Here is an 18013-nt window from a genome sequence, read left to right as displayed (position 1 = left end):
GTTAAAATTTCTCTTTGGTTTCACAGATCCTGTGGAAGAAGTCTCTCGTTCTTCCTTTTTTTGTTCCCAGCTTCTGATTCTCTGCAACATTTATTAGAGTAATTCTTTCTTCTAGAGCACTAATGCAGGTGGTACATATCCTATTGTTTTTATTTCTTCTGATGCTTTTAGTGCTCTGCTCAGGTCTTTCAAACTCAGAGCTGTGGCTTTTTCAATTGAGTCTATAAATCTGGTATGCAGTCTTCCTCTCTTCTTACTGTCTTCTACTTTTCCAAGCATTATTGTCTTTTCTAGTTAGTCATGCCTTCTCATGATGTGACCTAAGTATAGCAGCCTCAAATAGTCATCTTTGCTTCTAGGAGAGTTCAGGCTTGATTAGTTCTATGACTCATTTATTTGTCTTTTTGGCAATTCCAGGGTATCTGCAGAACTCTCCTCCAACACTACATTTCAATTGAGTTGATTCTCTTCCTCCCAGCTTTCTTCACCGTCCAAATTTCACACCCATACATAGAAACTGAAAATATAATGGCATGGACAATCCTGAATTGGTATTCACTGATATGTCTTTACACTTGAAGTTCTTCTCTAATTTCTTCATAGCTGCCCTTGTATGTCCTAGGTTGAATGCAGTTTCAATTATGAATAATGACAGGGTCAGGTATAAGAAATATTTGACTATTACAGTGGTGCCTCGGGTTACGAAAGTAATTCATTCCGCGGCCGCTTTCGTAACCCGAAAAGCCTTCGTAAGCCTAATTGCCATAGGCGCTAATGGGGAAAAGCCGCGTTTCATGCGAAAAAGCGCCGAAAAGCACCAAAAATTTTCTTCGTAACCCAAAAAAACATTCGTAACCCGGAACAATGATTTCCAATGGGATTTTTTCGTATCCCGAAAATTTCGTAACCTGGGTATTTCGTATCCCGAGGTACCACTGTACAATGTCTTCATTACTGGCTTTAAAGTTCTGCAATTCATCTGTAGTCATTGCATTTCCTTTCATAATGCTCAACTCTAAGCCTGCTTTTGCACTCTCTTTCAAGTTGTTCCAAGTCTTTGCAACTTTCTGCCAGTAATATAGTGTCATCTGTACTGAATTACTATAAATGAATTCTAAAAATAAACTTACATAAGCTAAAGTCAGTTACACTCCAATTGAATTTCAATACACATTCAAGTTATTGTTACTTAGGATGGTTTAATTTGCAGAAATAAGACAAGCATATACAGTGCGCCCTTCCCTTATGTGGGTGATCCCCCTGCATAAGGGAAATACTGCGTATGATGGAGCTCCATTGAAAACAATGAGGCTTGTGCCTGTGGTGCAGCATGGCATATGCGCCATGGGCGCATGCGTCATTGACTCTTTTGGCACGGGGCTTTCAGCGTATGCTTAAAGCTGCGTATGGCACGGGTTCACCTTAATGCATTATAGTAGGATCCTCCAATGGATATCTATTACTTTCAATTCAAAACTATCTCACATACATGCATGTTACAACAATTCTAAGTAGGATAATCAAATCAGTTCTTCTTTAAAAAGGAAGATTACTTACCAAATATGCAAGCCTGTGTTTAACACCCAAAACATGCATGAACATGTTAGTTAGTCCTGTCTGACAGCCGCATAGATTACACTCATAGAGTAGACTTTCTTTTGACTGGTATTCAGTTACATATTGGAGACCTATATTTGAAAACACAGGTATTTTGAAAGAACTTCATTTATTAAGATTATATACTACAATTTATTGCCTAGCTTTTAAGTACTATTCATTTGTTGCAAAAATGAAGTCTAATTGCTTTTATTAAGAATACTGTATTTTCTGGCGTATAAGACTACTTTTTAACCCAGGAAAATCTTCTCAAAAGTTGAGGGTCGTCTTATACACCGGGTGTTGTCTTATAGGTCAGGTGCTGAAACTTCTGAGCCAGAACGGAGAATCTGTGGTCGCTGCATATGGTGGATGGAGCTCAAAAACAGCCGTGGCCGCATCCCCACCATATGCAGCGATCGTATGAAAGCAGCTACCACTTTGATAGTCTTGGAGACTGGTAGGGCTGGGCAGGCAAGGACAGCTGACCAATCCAAGCAGGCTTTGTATACAACAAGGTTTCCTGCTATGTACCTGCATGTCATTTGAATTAAAATTGCCATATTGAAATCAAATCTGATGTTTTTTTAATTTTTATTTGGTGTGCGTTGGAAGAGGGATAGTCTTATACGGTGAGGATATCACAACCTCTATATTTTAACTGGAAAAGTTGGGGGCCGTCTTATACGCCCAGTCGTCTTATACGCCGGAAAATACGGTAGTTAAATTCATAGAATATCTTCACATTCATCAGCAAAAGCTACTTGACATAATTCATGTGGGTGCACATACCTTTTGTGATATTATGTATTTTGCATCTTCACAGCATTGAATCTCTTGTATACATCAAGTGGTAACAATGTCAATTCAATTCATTTCAGTTTCAGGTTGTAACACAACAAAAATGTGGAAAGATCAAAGGTGAAGTCAAAAACTTCTGCAGGGCAATATATATATGTCAAGAGTTAATAGCTGACAAGAAATGTTTAGATGTGTGGTGGCCATGAGCAATCAGCAGCCAGAGGATGAAGCTGATGACTTTCAGCTGCTGAGCATGGCAACACGGAGTGTACAAGGTCATTCTACTGGCAGCGTGCAGGAAGCCTGTAATGTAAACATGTGTCTGCTTAGACAAGGGGACAGTTTTCTGGGTGGCACAGGAAACAGTTAATAGCCATGAATGGAAGAGGCTGGGTTTTAGGACCGCATGGCATTTGGTCTATATAAACTCAGAGGCTTCCGGGAGTTGGTGTTGGGTTTGTGAGAACGAGTTGGATGTTAGTTTTGTATTGGAGAGTGAAAGTTGCGTTGCATAATTGATTTGAACTTGTAAATAAAGATAAGCACTTTCGGGAGCTCCGCTTGTCTGTCGTTAATCATCAGAAGCCTGGTGAGATCTGGACAGCTCCCAGTGACCGGCAATCCATCATTCTGGAATATAACCTTCCGCTGTTACCTTTGCTGCAGACTTGAGAAACGCTTCCAAGATACATCAGTTTACTCTGCTATATCCTGACAATATATGCACACACCTAGGGTGCATCTCCACTGGAAAAATAATCTGATCTGACACCACTTTAACTACCATGGCTCAGTGGGAACTGTAATTTTATGAGACAGTTAGTCTTCTCTTACCAGAGAGTTCTGTCGCCACAAGATACTACATTTCCCAGAATTCCACAGTACTGACTGAGCCATGGCAGTTTAAAATGATGCCAAATTGGATTATTTCTGCAGTGCAGATACAGCCTTAGGCCTGAAACAGATGGCAGATGGAGGCGGTGTCCGGTAGCTCCGAGGGTATGTCGTTTACATGATGCATGCTCCTGGAGCACCCGGAAGCTGACTTGTGGCTGCTCTGGGGCTGCCGAAGGTGGCCCAAAACTGGCCCCCAAAGGAGCGGATCTTTTCTGCTGCTATTTGGAGTCATGGAAGGAGGCATCTTCGGGGCCGTGGCATGTGTTCACCGTGGTCCCAAGGTGATTCGGCTAGGAACGGCTTCTAACTGCTCCTTCTTGCCTATCTATTCCACCCCTTAGTTAGCTCCATTCTAAAAGCTTGTTTGCAGTACTGGTGAATTTTAACTTAATATAAGCCCCTATTTGGATCCTGAAGGGATAGAACCCAAATTTACTGCCTTAGTGAAAACTAGGCCATTTAGGTAGCTAAAGGTGGACTCTCCAAATACTAATGTGTTTGAAGTCACACTCCACGTAAGCTCTGTAGTGTTACAACCACTATTGCCAAGTTTCCTTTCCAGTTTTAATGCATATTTCACTTTGGAAGCACCACAATCAGATAACAGTAATGTTGAAAATCTATGAAACTACTGGAACGTATTCCCAAATAGACACAGCAGCTGAACCTTCTGATCTTGTGTATAGATTCAACCATATTAAATATTTCATCAACAAACTTAAAGGAACTCACCAATAGCAGGTTCAGTATCCCTACATGAATTAAGTTGCTCTTCCAGAGTTTTTCCAAAATGTCTTTCAGGCTCAGTGTGAACTGCAAAATAAACATTTTATACATTACATACTGTGATACATAAAATTGTGTTCTGTACGATATAGAAAGGCAGGCAGTCATTAGAAACTTTCCCTAAACTAACTAATTTGTAATAGATCTGCATGAAGAAATGATTTACTATCCTTATCTCTCACAAATCTTTTAAAGAGCTGAGACATTCACCTCAAGGGGCCTGCCAACATGAACATGGATATTAAAATTCTAATTAGTTTGGAATACCTGAAGGACGCCACTTTCTTTACATATGCAGTAGAGTTTCTGTTGTCAGCCATACCCCTCCAAAGCAAAATATACACAATCATTAGTTCAGGGCCTTGTTTGTAGTGGCAAATAAAATTAGCTCCATAAACAAGCTGATCTACCTGGCCTTCTTCCTATTCCTTGTAACCTAGTGAAAAAATTACCTTTTGTGTGGACTCTTGGCTCCTGGCTCAGTAGATTGCTAGAAGTTTTGAGAGCCTGATCTTTTAAAGCTTTAAATACTAGTGACTTTATAGGATTTTGGTGGATGTAATTTATACTTTTATTGTCAGCTACTACAAGTTTGATTTAGCTGTTTTTTTTTAATTAAATGAAATAAGTAAGACATTATGATGTCCTTTTAATGGACAGAAAGTTTCTGGTCAAAAAATCAGAGGGGACCTAACAGAAGCTATTTAGAATGAATGTTCTCTGGTGGAAAATAGTTTGAACACCCAAATAAGGAAATCAACTAAAGTCATACATATGATAACCAGTCACAGAGGCTAAATACAGTGGTACCTCGGGATACGAATGCACCGCCTTACGAAATTTCCGGGTTACGAAAAAAATCCATTCAAAAAAACTGTTCCGGCTTACGAACGTTTTTTCGGGTTACGAAAAAATTTTTGGTGCTTTTCGGCGCTATTTCACACGAAATCGCGGCTTTTCCCCATTAGCGCCTATGGCTTTTTCGGCTTACGAAGGATTTCGGGTTACGAAAGCGGCGGCGGAACGAATTAATTTCGTAACCCGAGGTACCACTGTACTATAGGAGTAAATGCATATCCTAGAGATAACTGAAGAGAAGAGAGACATCATGAATAGCCATGGGCAAGGAAACTGTGGCCCTTCAGGTGATATGGGAAATAACAGCCCTAGCCAGAAAAGATCAGGAACAATGATTACTAAAGTCCAGATAGAGGATCACTGTTCTCCACTTGTTCAAATGTCCATCTCCAAAATATGACTAGGAAATACAATACTTTGTTACACAGGATTTATGATTTTTAGACTTGGAATGCTTAAAAAATTATTTAAGTTTATTTAAGCAATTTTAACTATTCTTAGTGTTCCTCTCTAAAAATTAAGCTTAAATTTATCAGTCATAAATTTTATATATACATATGTATATATAACTACAGTATGTGTGTATATGTATATATGTGGTGGTGTGTTTGCATTTTATATTCTGTTTTATATACAGTGGTACCCCGGGATACGAATTACCCAGCTTACGAATTTTTCGGGATATGAAAAAATCCCATAGGGATTTATTGTTTCGGCTTACGAAGGTTTTTTCGGGTTACGAAAACGGCTTTTTTTCCATTAGCGCCTATGGCAATTCGGGTTACGAAGGTTTTTCGGGTTACGAAATTAGCCGCGGAACGAATTAATTTCGTAACCCGAGGGAGCACTGTATTGATCATGCCTGTAAAAAAATAAAAAATAAATTTTATACAGGGAATCAGATACAGTGGGAATACTGGAAACCTAGCAGAATGGGAAAAATAACCAGGATATGGTTATTTTGGATAAAAATACAGTTGGCCCTCCATATTGGTGGACATCCACAGACTGGAATATGTGCAGGTGGCCCTGCCCCATTGTTGTCAATGGCAGTGTGTGCCCACAGCCACCCCAACGCACTCACACACACATTGATGTCCACTGATGATGGGACTTGAGGTCCCACAATTCCTCATATGCATGTCACCAATACGGAGGGCCAACTATATAGGGAGGACAGAGAGGCACTGCAGATCAGAGAAAATATAATGCTATTTTCCTCAAAATGGGAAAATTTCTCCAAGGAACCACTTATGACCAGAGAACCACTTACTTAGCACCAAATATTAAGTCCCCAAATTAATGAAATACTGAAGATCAATTAAATACTGCTGCCAATCCTAACTCACAGTACCCTTCAGATGGGAGAATGCTATCCATAGGAGGAAATAAGAAAAAGGCACTAGGGACCACATTACAAACATTTAATGGATAATGGAGTGAGCCAAAGAATTCCAGAAAAAAATCAGCATGTGCTTTATAGACTATAGCAAGGCCTTTGATTGCATAGATCACAAAAAGCTATGGAATGCTCTTAAAGAAATGGGAGTGCCACTATATCTGATAGTCCTAATGAAGAACTTAGGACAAGAGGATGCTGTAAGAAAAGGATACAGATAAACAGAATGGTTCCCAACTGGCAAAGGGGTCATGCAAGGCTGCATTCTATCACCCTATCTGTTCATCTTGTATGCAGAAAATATTATACATAGAGTAGGTTTAGAAATGGAAGGAAGAAGTGTAAAAATATACAGCTGAACACTAAAGTTAGAAACACCCAAGAGCTATTGTATTCCCAATTATCATGTGTAAATGTGATAGCTGGACAGTGAAGAAAGTAGCTAGGAAGAAAATTAATTAATTTGAGATGTGGTGCTGGCGATAAGCAATGAGGATACTGTGGATGGCCAGAAAGTCAAACTGGGTCCTAGAACTAATCAAGCCTGAACTGTCCTTGGAAGCTAAGATAACTAAATTGAGGTTTTTGTACTTTGGCCACATCATAAGAAGGCACGACTCTTTAATAAATAATAATAATAAAACTTTTATTTATATCCCGTCTCTCTGTCCATGACAATCAAGGCAATTTACAAGAGGATGTCATGATCAATCGTGTCAAAAGCCACTGAGAGGCCTAATAGCACCAACAGGGTCACACTTCCCCTGTCGGTGCCCAGATGAAAGTCATCAGTTAAGGCAACGATGCTGGGGAAGATACAAGGCAGTAGAAAGAGAGGACAACTACATGCCAGATGGATAGACTCAATCAGGTGAGCCTGATCCCACAGGACCTGAGCGGAGAGGTAGAGGACTGTTAGAATCCTGGTTGTATTCTACCAGATATATGCTTTATGTTCTGTTGGTGGGGATGATGGGGGTTGGGATGCTTTTGCTAGGGCTAATTGTTAGAGCATGTAGGAGCTGGGCAGTGCCAGGTGGTGATTATCTATCTAGTGTCCTTGAAGGCCTATCTCAGAGGCTTGGAATGCAGCATTGAGCAGAGAGTGTTAGAAGCTGAGGGGGGAGAGATGGGGGATGAACAACAGTGAGAAAGAGGTGGGGATTTTCTTCCGCACGCTTTTGGCTGGGGGTGGAGTAGACAGGCTTGGGGTTTTAGCTATTACCTTTGCTGGGAGGGGTCAGTCTCAGCTAAGACGCTGAATGATGTGAAATTGCTGATTCTGGAGCTATCAATAAAGTTCTGTTTATTCTACATGAAGCTGACTGGTTGATTGTCCTGGATTCTGGTCATGCATTCTGACAAGGGCAGGGGGAGTGGGAAACATCTGTTTCGCAGGGTTGTCGTGAGTCAAGATCAACTCAAAGACAGCTAACAACATTTTCCATTATACTCACAGAGAATGGATAAATGTATGTTTCAGTTACAAAAAACATTGAGATAATTTATACCAGGGGTAGGCAACCTTTTTGACCCGGGGGCCAGGTTGCTGTCCCTCAGACAACTGGGGGGCCGAAGCAAAAAAATAAATAATTAAATAATTTTTTAAAATTAATTTAATAAATAAACCAGGACAAATGTAGGATAAAATTTTCAAATGGAGGGCACTTTTAAAAAAAATGGAGGACACGCAAAAAAAATTTGCTGATTTTTTTAAAAAATGTTAATATACATGCACGTTTGGGAGGCTTCTATAGACAATTGCCCCCCTTGCCCGCCGCTTGCCCCCCCCTTGCCCGCCTCCTCCTGATAGGCCAAAGGCCCCACGCCCTCACGCGAGAGGCCAAAGGCTCCGGTGGCAATCGGCGGCAGGACTGGGCTGGGGCCGGTCCCAAGGCCTTGCCGGGCCGCATCCAGCCTGCGGGCCGCAGGTTGCCTACCCCTGATTTATACATTTGTGCTACAGGACCAAGCAGAGAGGAGGTTGCTCTAAACCTCATGCTAAATGGCATTCAGGATCCTGCGTAAGATACGTTGTCAACCCAGCTAGAAAATGTGACCAGAGGACTATCAAATTTAATTTGTACAGTATATAAGTAGACAAGGAAGGAAATTGCAACATATACAGAAAAAAAATCACCTGTGTTCATCTGAAGTTTTATGCAACTGTTTTTACATCCTCCTTTAGTTCTTTGGGAGAATATGATTTAGCGAGCCTTTCTTCTAACCCTACTCAAGATTTCAATTTAAGAATTCAAAGCTACAAAATTGGGACCTACAACAACTCTTTCAAGGGAGCCACATCCTCCTCCATGATATACCATTCCATTCCTCTTCAATGCTCAGTCAGCATTCTGTGGCCTGTGAACACTCATGCTTCATTGGCTGTTCTAAGGTTTCCGTCATTGTACCTAACAATGTCTCCTCAGGTTTTCTGTGTCACTGCAACACTTGAAATTATCTGAATATGCTGATATTTTCCTCTTGTAGGGGGCACCATTTTGGCTACGTTTATGCGAGCTGGAAAGCTTGAATGAGGAAATGAAAAAGCTGATAATACTCAATTACTTAAACATGACAGCCTCGAAGTTCAATGAAGCATTTGGAAATACACATCTACTGAATGCAAAATCAAGCTGCATAGATATCAGACAAATTAATTTAAGAACCAGGTTCTAAATAATGTTGGTAAAACATAATGCAAATTATTATAATCACATTAAAACTAAATAAACCTTTATAAAAACAAGAAATACCACTATTTTAATATAGAATATATTTCCTCTAATAACCTTCTTTTCCCCAATAGAAATTGTGCCAACAAAAATAATTGGTAAAGAGGTTCACTTACTGTAATCTGGAAGGGTTTCTGGTGGTCTAATTGATTCCCCAGTATCGCTTAAAGACTTAACTGCAGACAGACAGACAGACAGAAAGAAAGGCTATAGAAATTTCTTATAGAATTAACATTTTTCTGATCCTTTTTATATAACAATAGTGACTCTTTTATTTAAATGATATTTTTCCTAATATGTACTTTTTAGCATTGATAACGAAAAGAATATTAATGATTGGTAAACACAAAATGCAAAGATGGTGACAGAGACATTTCAAGCACCATTCTTTATTTTCAACTTTTCAAATGATCAACATACCACAAACAGAAGCAGTTTTCTGTGTCAATGAAAACAGGCTTCAGAACCTCAACATAAGAACTAGCAGCCTTTAGCATGCATTGGAAACTTTTAGAGAAAACAGAAAATAGGAGAAGGGCTAAGCACCTGCCTGCCAGAAAGTGAAGCGTACTTTCTCTCTTCCCCTTATTTGGGCTTCAGTGCTTTGATTATTGTCTTTTTAAACCAATTTTCCATTATGTTCAAAATAGGGAACTATAGTTGATGACAATTTACTAACTAATAACTTCGATAACTTAAATCAGGATCAAACTTCAATTTAAGATTCTGGTTAATAAATCTACATTAAACCACAGTCTCTAACATTCAACCATATTTCCCCATTAAACTATGTTTTTTTCCTGTAGTCATTATTGGATGCCAGATGTCATATAACTAATAATTCCAAATGAATTCAAAATCACCCACTAACATTTTAATAATACAGCAATTAAAAATAGGCTGGAAACCAAGGCAGCCTGAAGTAATTCTAGAATAAATTGCTAACTGCTGAGATTATAATTAAGGTACAAGTCAGTTAGCACATTCCTATATACTGTATAGTTACTGGCCTAAAGAGTAAATATTTATATTCATACTGGGTTATAATTCATCTTACCAATGCCATGGGATTTTAGAGCTTCTTCAACCTTGATTGATTCAGATTGATAAGAGGGAAAAATTATACAGAAATTAACTTCCAAAGTATTTTCCAAACATAGTTAATCAATATCTAGAAAAGCCCCCTACATCAATTGTGACTCATCAAGCCAAACAGATACCCAGATAACCAGATAAGACATCCCTTGAATCTCCAGTCCATAGGAAGCTGCTTTATAGAGAATCCAGCCAGTGATTAATCCAACCCGGTACTGTTGACACTCACTGACACTGGCTCTCCAGCACTTCATGGAGAAATACCTGGACATTACAGGTACCTTATTTGGGAAATACAGGGATTGAATTTGGGATATTTTGTGTGCTGCTGCTGTGCTCTGTAACTGCAGACTTTTTCATGGCTTTTGGCTTGATTGCTTTTATCACAGAGTTTTATAAGGAACAGAGTTTTATAAAGAAACCCACATAGATCATTTAGCACACAATTTCATCTGGTTCATAATACAATATGTAAATTAGTAAGCTACTAAGCATGTTCACATACATATGAATTTTTGATCTGTTGGATTTTATAATTTTGGGCAATCAAAAGTTAAAGTTAATTATAAGAAACCAGAGCCAATATTTTTCAACTGGCAACAAAAGTACAAGTATTTATTTAGGTTCCTAACTTCTTATCTAACATTCTGCAAATGTAACATTTCACCACATAATTAGTCTTCTGAACAACCTTTGAGACAGATCACTATCACCATCATTATACATGAAATGAGACAGCAGCCAATAATGAATTCCCAAATCCCTATTTTAAAAAGCTTCTAATTAGCCACTTGCTTGGGACAAGCAAAGTAGGAGCTGTTGACATTATATACCAGTCAGGCTTAACCCCCTTTTAACTCACCAAAAACTAGTTGACCGATAGCTACAAAAATAGACCAAAAAACCCCGTTACTTTTATATGGGAGTTACTTTTGTGACGGACTGAAACGGACAGGCAAAAAACCATTCCTTCTGGACTGTTTAGGGGTGTGCTAAGTACCCCCAAAACACATGCTTCCAAAACACACTGAAACCATGCCAGGGCTGCGCTAGAGCTGGCAGCCCAAAAAAGAAGTGGATATTTCCCGCTTCTTTCCACAGCCCATTTGGGACTGTTGGCAGCAGGTGTCCTCGGGAACGTGACATGTGGTCACCACAATCCCGGGGCAACTGGGGCAGGAGTGGCTTTTGGCCACTCCTGCCAGCCCATCTGTTTTGCCCCAAAGTAAGGTGATCTGTCATATTCATCCTTCATTAATGAGGGGTAGGACAGAAAGCATCCCCTTCCAGTTCACCATGCACTTGGACAGGAAGTATCATCCACAGCCTTAAGAAATAATTTCAGATAATACTGTGTCTAGTTTGTACATTAATATTATTTAACCAATTACAATCTGGAATAATGATCATTTCTGTAATTTTAAAAGACAAATGGAAAAAACTGATCTTACCGCCTTATGTCTATACCCAAGGAAATGAGTTTGAAGATTTATGAGTGATGCACAATAGATTTTGCAGATCTAAATCAAAAAGATATTTTTAATAAAACACAAGATAATATAAAAGATTAAAAATCATGCTTGAAAAAATACAAAAGCAGCAGGTTAATAAGCCCAGTTAATAAAAGACATGTTTTTCTAGAGCTTTACAGTGCAGACCCTTGCTTAAAATGTTATCAGAATAATGCCAGTATTTCATATCTCAAACTGAATCCTTTATTATGTACCATCAAACATACAGTGGGGCCCTTGGTATCCACTGGGGTTTGGTTCCAAGACCAAAATACATGGTTGTTCAAGTCCCATTAAATACAGTGACAAAGTAAAATTGTGTCCCTTGTATAAAATAGCAAAGCCAAGGTTTGTTGTTGGGAATTTAGACATTTTTTGAATATTTTCAAGCCGTGGATGCTTGAATTGATAAAGAATCCGTGGATATGGAGGACACCTTTGTTTAAAACAAGCTAGAGGACGCTGATCCCAGTATGAGATCTGGACACAGAGAGCAGAATTCAGCTGTGAAAAATGGACTTCATATCATGCAATAGAAGAATGATTGAAAATAAAATGGCTGCCAGCATAATATTCATTTATAAAAACAAGGTGCATCCATATTTGGAATAATTAATACCAGTGCTTGCACCCTTGCTCAAAATGCTTATCAGAACTATGTGAAAGTTATCAATGACCTGGATGACAGAATTGGGAGCATACTTATCAAATTTGCAGATGATACCAAATTAGGGGGAATAGCTAATACCCCAGAGGACAGGATCAAGATTCAAAATGACCTGAATAGACTAGAAAGCTGGGCCAAAGCTAACAAAATGAAATTCAACACGGAGAAATGTAAGGTATTGCACTTAGGGCGGAAAAATAAAATGCACAGATATAGGATGGGTGACACCTGGCTGAATGAAACTACGTGTGAAAGGGATCTAGGAGTCCAAGTAGACCACAAGTTGAACATGAGTGAACAGTGTGATGCGGCAGCTAAAAAGGCCAATGCTATTTTAGGCTGCATCAATAGAAGTATAGTGTCTAGATCAAGAGAAGTAATAGTGCCACTGTATTCTGCTTTGGTCAGGCCTCACCTAGAATATTGTGTCCAGTTCTGGGCGCCACAATTCAGAAAGGACATTGAGAAACTGGAGCGTGTCCAAAGGAGGGTGACAAAAATGGTGAAAGGTCTGGAAACCATGCCCTATGAGGAACGACTTAGGGAGCTGGGGATGTTTAGCCTGGAGAAAAGAAGGTTAAGAGGTGATATGATCGCCCTGTTTAAATATTTGAAGGGATGTCATATTGAAGAGGGAGCAAGCTTGTTTTCTGCTGCTCCAGAGAACAGGACCCGGAACAATGGATGCAAGCTGCAGGAAAAGAGATTCCACCTGAACATTAGGAGGAACTTCCTGACAGTAAGGGCTGTTCGACAATGGAATGCACTCCCTCGGAGGGTGATAGAGTCTCCTTCCTTGGAGGTCTTTAAACAGAGGCTGGATGGCCATCTGTCAGGGATACTTTGATTTGGATTTCCTGCATGGCAGGGGGTTGGACTGGATGGCCCTAGTGGTCTCTTCCAACTCTATGATTCTATGATAGGAACAGGAAATAAGGACAGCAACCAAAAAATACAAAACATACGTGACTTTCTGCAAGGAAAGGTTATGAGTTTCTTTAGCTGAGTAGAAAAGGTGAAAGTATAGACATGACAGACCTTACAAAATTATAAACAGTGTGGACAAAACTGCTTTTTCATATTAGAATTCACTTCCAAAAAAATCTATAGTTGGTTCATAAAAGGCCAAAGGATGCACTTTTATTCAACACATTAATCTAAGGAATGCACTGTAAATGATAAGATAGAGACAACCAGCTCCTATAGATTTAAATGGGCTTACATGTAATTACCAAGAATGGAGCTATCCATACTAATTAGCTCTGCTATCTGTGAGGTACCATTCTATTCACAAGATTCCACCTCAACATTAGGAAGAACTTCCTGACAGTAAGAGCTGTTTGACAGCAGAACACATTCCCTCAGAGTCTGGTGGGGTTTCCTTCTTTGGAGGTTTTTGAACAGAGGCTGGATGGCCATCTGTTAGGGGTGCTTTGGTTGTGAGTTCCTGCATGGCAGGGGGTTGGACTGGATGGCCCTTGTGGTCTCTTCCAACTCTATGATTCTACAAAAAGAATAAAAGAAAAACAGGGCTAAGCTGCTGCTTTCACAGGCTACTAATGGGTTTCTCGACAGTACCTAGTTGACTCCTCATGGAAATAAGCATGCTGGGTGGATATATCTTCAGTGTAATGAAAGTCAGCATAGTGTAGTGGTTTTAGTGTTGGGCTATGACTATGGAGATCAGGGTTCAATTTGCCACTGAAGCATAAAAACCCACTGAATGACTTTGGGCAAGTCAGGCTCTCTCAGTTTCAATGGCAAACCTCTTCTGAAGAAACTTGTCAAGAAAACCCCATGATAGGGTCATGATAACAGTCGCCAAAAGTAAAAAATGACTTGGAGACACATAACAACAACAACAATAACATGCAGAACACCTATTATATTTATTTATTTATTTATTGGTTGTATTTATACCCCGCCCTTCAGCCCTAAAGGCTATCAGAGCAGCTTACAATGATTATTTTTCATTAGACGGTTCCCTGCACTCAGGCCTACAGTCTAAAGACACGACACAAAAGGAGAAGGGAATGGTGGTGAGAAGGGGATGAGGTCCAGTGGTTATTCTCTCCCTCTGAGGCCTGGAACAAGGCAGATGGATTGGAGGGAGGGCGCTTCTTCTTCAGGCTAGCCCTGATGGAGCTGGGCCTGCCTGTTCACTCCCTCACAGGCCAAAAGGATGACCGTTATCATGGAGGGAGGGCTCTTCTTCTTCAGGCTAGCCCTGATGGAGCTGGGCCTGCTTGTTCACTCCCTTGCAGGCTGAAGAATGACAGTTATCATGGAGGGAGGGCTCTCTTTCATCAGGCTAGCCCTGGTGGGGCTGGGCCTGCCTGCTCACTCCTTCACAGGCCGAAAGAGCTTGGAAGGAACCTATTAAAATTGATGACACTATCTGTAACATGTGAATTTTGGGGTAACATTTTTCATGGATGTGGCAACTAATACTACTTCTTATTTTGATATAACAAGTAATGCTCATTTGTTATTCCTAAAATGTTGTTTTTGAAAGTCATTTCAGGGATTGGAAACAATTTTATTTTTAAATCTATGTTTCCAAATATAACAATTAAAAATGAAGTAGCAACACATTATTAAGGTGTAACTTTCTAAATAACAAGTTGTGAAGTTAATCACTTACTTACAAAAAAACCCAAGCAAATAACCACTTTTTAAGACCTGACTTACAAGGAAAACTAGGCAGAACTATAACCTTCAAGATCTAGAAATTATACACTCATGGCCTGTCGGAGAGAACAGTACTAGGAAGATAGTGGTCCAAAACACACTGCCGAAATAATCCAGTTTGAGACTGCTTTAAATGCCTTGGCTCAATGCTGGGAAATTCTGGGAACTGTAGTTTTGTGAGACATGTATCCTTCTCTGTCAGAGCTCTAGTGCTACAATGAACTACAGTTCCCAGAATTTCCTAGCATTGTGTCAGGGCAGGTAAAGCAGTCTCAAACTGGGTTATTTCTGCAATGTGCTTTGGACCACAAATGACTTAATACCATCAGCATCTCTGAAAGATGTCCGTGAAGATTTTACACAAAGCTTTTCCTCCTTTTTATGCAAATCCTCAAACACGAATGCTTACTTTATATGTTCATCAATTCTATCAAATTTAACTGAGTTGAAAAGTAACTCTGCCCCATTAAATTTTCTTAAATATTGTTAGAAAAAGGAATTACTAACAGAATTTTCCAGCATTCCTTGGGGTAAAAGAGTGTTTGTTGTTGTTGTTGTCTACCTTCAAGTCGTTTGGACTTATGGCTACCCTAAGGCAAAGAAAATAAATAAATAAATAAATAAGGCTATCACGGGGTTTTCTTGCCAAAATTTATTGAGAGGCATGTCTTCGCTTTCCTTTTGAGGCTCAGAGACTGTGCTTTGCCCAAGGCCTCCCAGTGGGTCTCCATGGCTGAGAGGGGAGTCAGGCCCTGGTCTCCGGAGGGTTGCATCCACACTTCAGAAGTAATCGGGTTTGACACCGCTTTAACTGCTGTGGCTCAGTGCTGTGAAAATCTGGGAACTGTAGTTTGTTGTGACTCCAGAGCGGAGCAGAGCTCTGCTTGGGGCCCATCACAAACTACAATTCCCAGAGTTCTGCAGCGTTGAACCATGGCAGTTAAAGCAGTGTCAAACCGGATTATTTCTGTGGTGTGGATGCAGCCCTAGTCCAACACTCAAACCACACTGGCTCTGAAAAGGACAGAGATACCCCCCAAAAGTCACTTCATAGGAAGGCGAAATGCAGTTCTCACGTTGCAGTAGTAAGGAGTAGCATTGGGTGGCTCCTCACTCGGCGTCTCTTCGGCTTCCATGGCGGGAGACTGAACTGCAAGTGATCACAAAGAAACCTGTTTCAGTCTGATAAAAGGTGGCAGCCAAGGAGCCCCTCCTCCATCCCTCTCTCCCTCTCAGCACCAGTTACTTCCCTTCATTGCTACTGACTCTGCGGTTCAGAGATAGAGGACGCGTCCGCACTACAGAAACAATACGGTTTGAAATCACTTTAACTTATTCTGGCTCAAGGCTATGGAATTCTGGAGTTGAGTTTGGTTGTGGGCCTGTGGGCCCCACAACAAACTCCAACTCCCAGAATTCCATAGCCTTGAGCCAGAATAAGTTAAAGCGGTGCCAAACCGGGTTATTGCTCCAGTGTGGATGCAGCCAAGGAGTGCTTAAGTGCACTGAGGAGTAGTAAAGAAATGTACAGCAAACAGCTATTGCTATCTGTCCCCGTCCCAACAGGCGCGCCCTGCCTTTGAGGCCTCAAGACCAAGCGCCCTGACCCTTCTCCTTCGGGAGAAAGACGTCGGTCCCGCCGCAGCCAACCTTCCCCGGAACAACAACCGCAGTGAAGCCCCACTGGAGCCACAAACTCACAACCTGCTCTAATCTCGCGATAGCTGGCCAATGAAAGCGCGAGATTTTGAAGCCTCGCGAGAGAGGCCGTGAGGCAGTGACGTCAGAGGCCCTGCGTCGTCTAGGAAACCCGGCTTATGGCGACCCTATGGCTAAGAACCTCCAGACAGTGGTGGTTGACCTTGGCTAGTAAGCCTTAGGGAGAGCAGTAGTCCCCAAACTGTGCTTTCAAGAGCTGTTGGACTTCAGCTCCCAGAATCCCAGGCTATTTGCCAACGTGGCCGAGGCTTCTGGGAGCTGTAGTCCAAAGTCTCTTAAAGGGCGCGTTTGGGGACCACTGCAATAAAGTCATCAAGGGATTCATTTTGTCTTTTAATTTCAGCTGTTTCTCAAGAAGTGAGGAGCGGAAACTTTTTGCTTTAATATTTCAATTTCTGTTAGGGCAAGAAATATCGCCTTTGTGGCCATTCTCAGCCCCCAGGATCTGAAACACAAGGGCACAGATGCTGCAAGACAATGTCTTTTCTTTTGTTTCCCCCCCCCCCCCCCCTCTCTCTGCCATCTCTGTATCAGTTCCACTAATACTGTATCAATGACACATAGTACAGACTGGGTCCGTATTAGGGTTCGAAAGGGGTGTCCCTTCCAGACGCCCCTAACCGTAATACGGACCAAATCCATACAAAATGGCGGCGCCCATTCCACACGGGGGGCGCCATCTTTATGTAGTGGATGCACTGCGTCCGCATGTTGCGCAGTGCATATGACGCTGTGAGTGCGCCATTGGCGCCTCGTATATCCACGCCACGGAAAGAAGTGCCATTTGGGGGCTTCTTTTTGCTCCGCGCGGGAGCCACGTGGTTTGGCTGCTGCAGCTCCCTTGCGGAGCAACCAGCAGCGGTGCAAGACTGCCCCTTCTGGGCAGTCTGTAACACACCATAAATACCTTTAAAAGGCATCATATCCAGCCTGATTTTGGAAGCTAAGCTCGTGATATGAAACCACCAGTTAATTCTAGGTGCTGTGGGCTATATTTCAGAGGAGGGAACTGGCAAAAGCACAGCGTTCCTTGCCCGAGAAATCTCTACAAAATTCATGGCGTCACTATAAGTTTACTTGCAACTTACGGCACACATATATATACACAAAGTATGTCTTTAAATCCTGCAGAAAAGATGGAAGAAATGAACTGGACGTCTTCCGGATGAACTGGAGAAAAGGTTCTAGGCAGAGCAATCCAAGAATAATATTGACAAAGTTCTCAGACTCTGTTCTCGACTGGTTTAGATCTTATTTG

General features: G+C 41.0%; 1 protein-coding gene across 1 annotated transcript in view; it reads right to left on the bottom strand.

Moving 5' to 3' along the window:
• Positions 1-16750, bottom strand: part of LOC121933114 — a 43232-nt gene extending 26482 nt beyond the window's left edge. The window contains exons 1-7 of the mRNA XM_042472418.1: positions 16644-16750; positions 16113-16186; positions 11619-11687; positions 10130-10160; positions 9189-9248; positions 4027-4107; positions 1558-1688 (exon numbers count right to left, since the gene is read on the bottom strand). Of these exons, the coding sequence (XP_042328352.1) occupies positions 1558-1688; positions 4027-4107; positions 9189-9248; positions 10130-10160; positions 11619-11687; positions 16113-16172 (432 nt within the window). The 5' untranslated portion in view covers positions 16173-16186; positions 16644-16750. The remainder of the gene's footprint in view (positions 1-1557; positions 1689-4026; positions 4108-9188; positions 9249-10129; positions 10161-11618; positions 11688-16112; positions 16187-16643) is intronic.
• Positions 16751-18013: the final 1263 nt, after the last annotated feature.

Source organism: Sceloporus undulatus, chromosome 6 (assembly GCF_019175285.1).
Source record: "Sceloporus undulatus isolate JIND9_A2432 ecotype Alabama chromosome 6, SceUnd_v1.1, whole genome shotgun sequence".
In the NCBI taxonomy this organism is placed as follows: domain Eukaryota; kingdom Metazoa; phylum Chordata; class Lepidosauria; order Squamata; family Phrynosomatidae; genus Sceloporus; species Sceloporus undulatus.
This window is presented reverse-complemented; position numbering and strand designations above follow the sequence as displayed.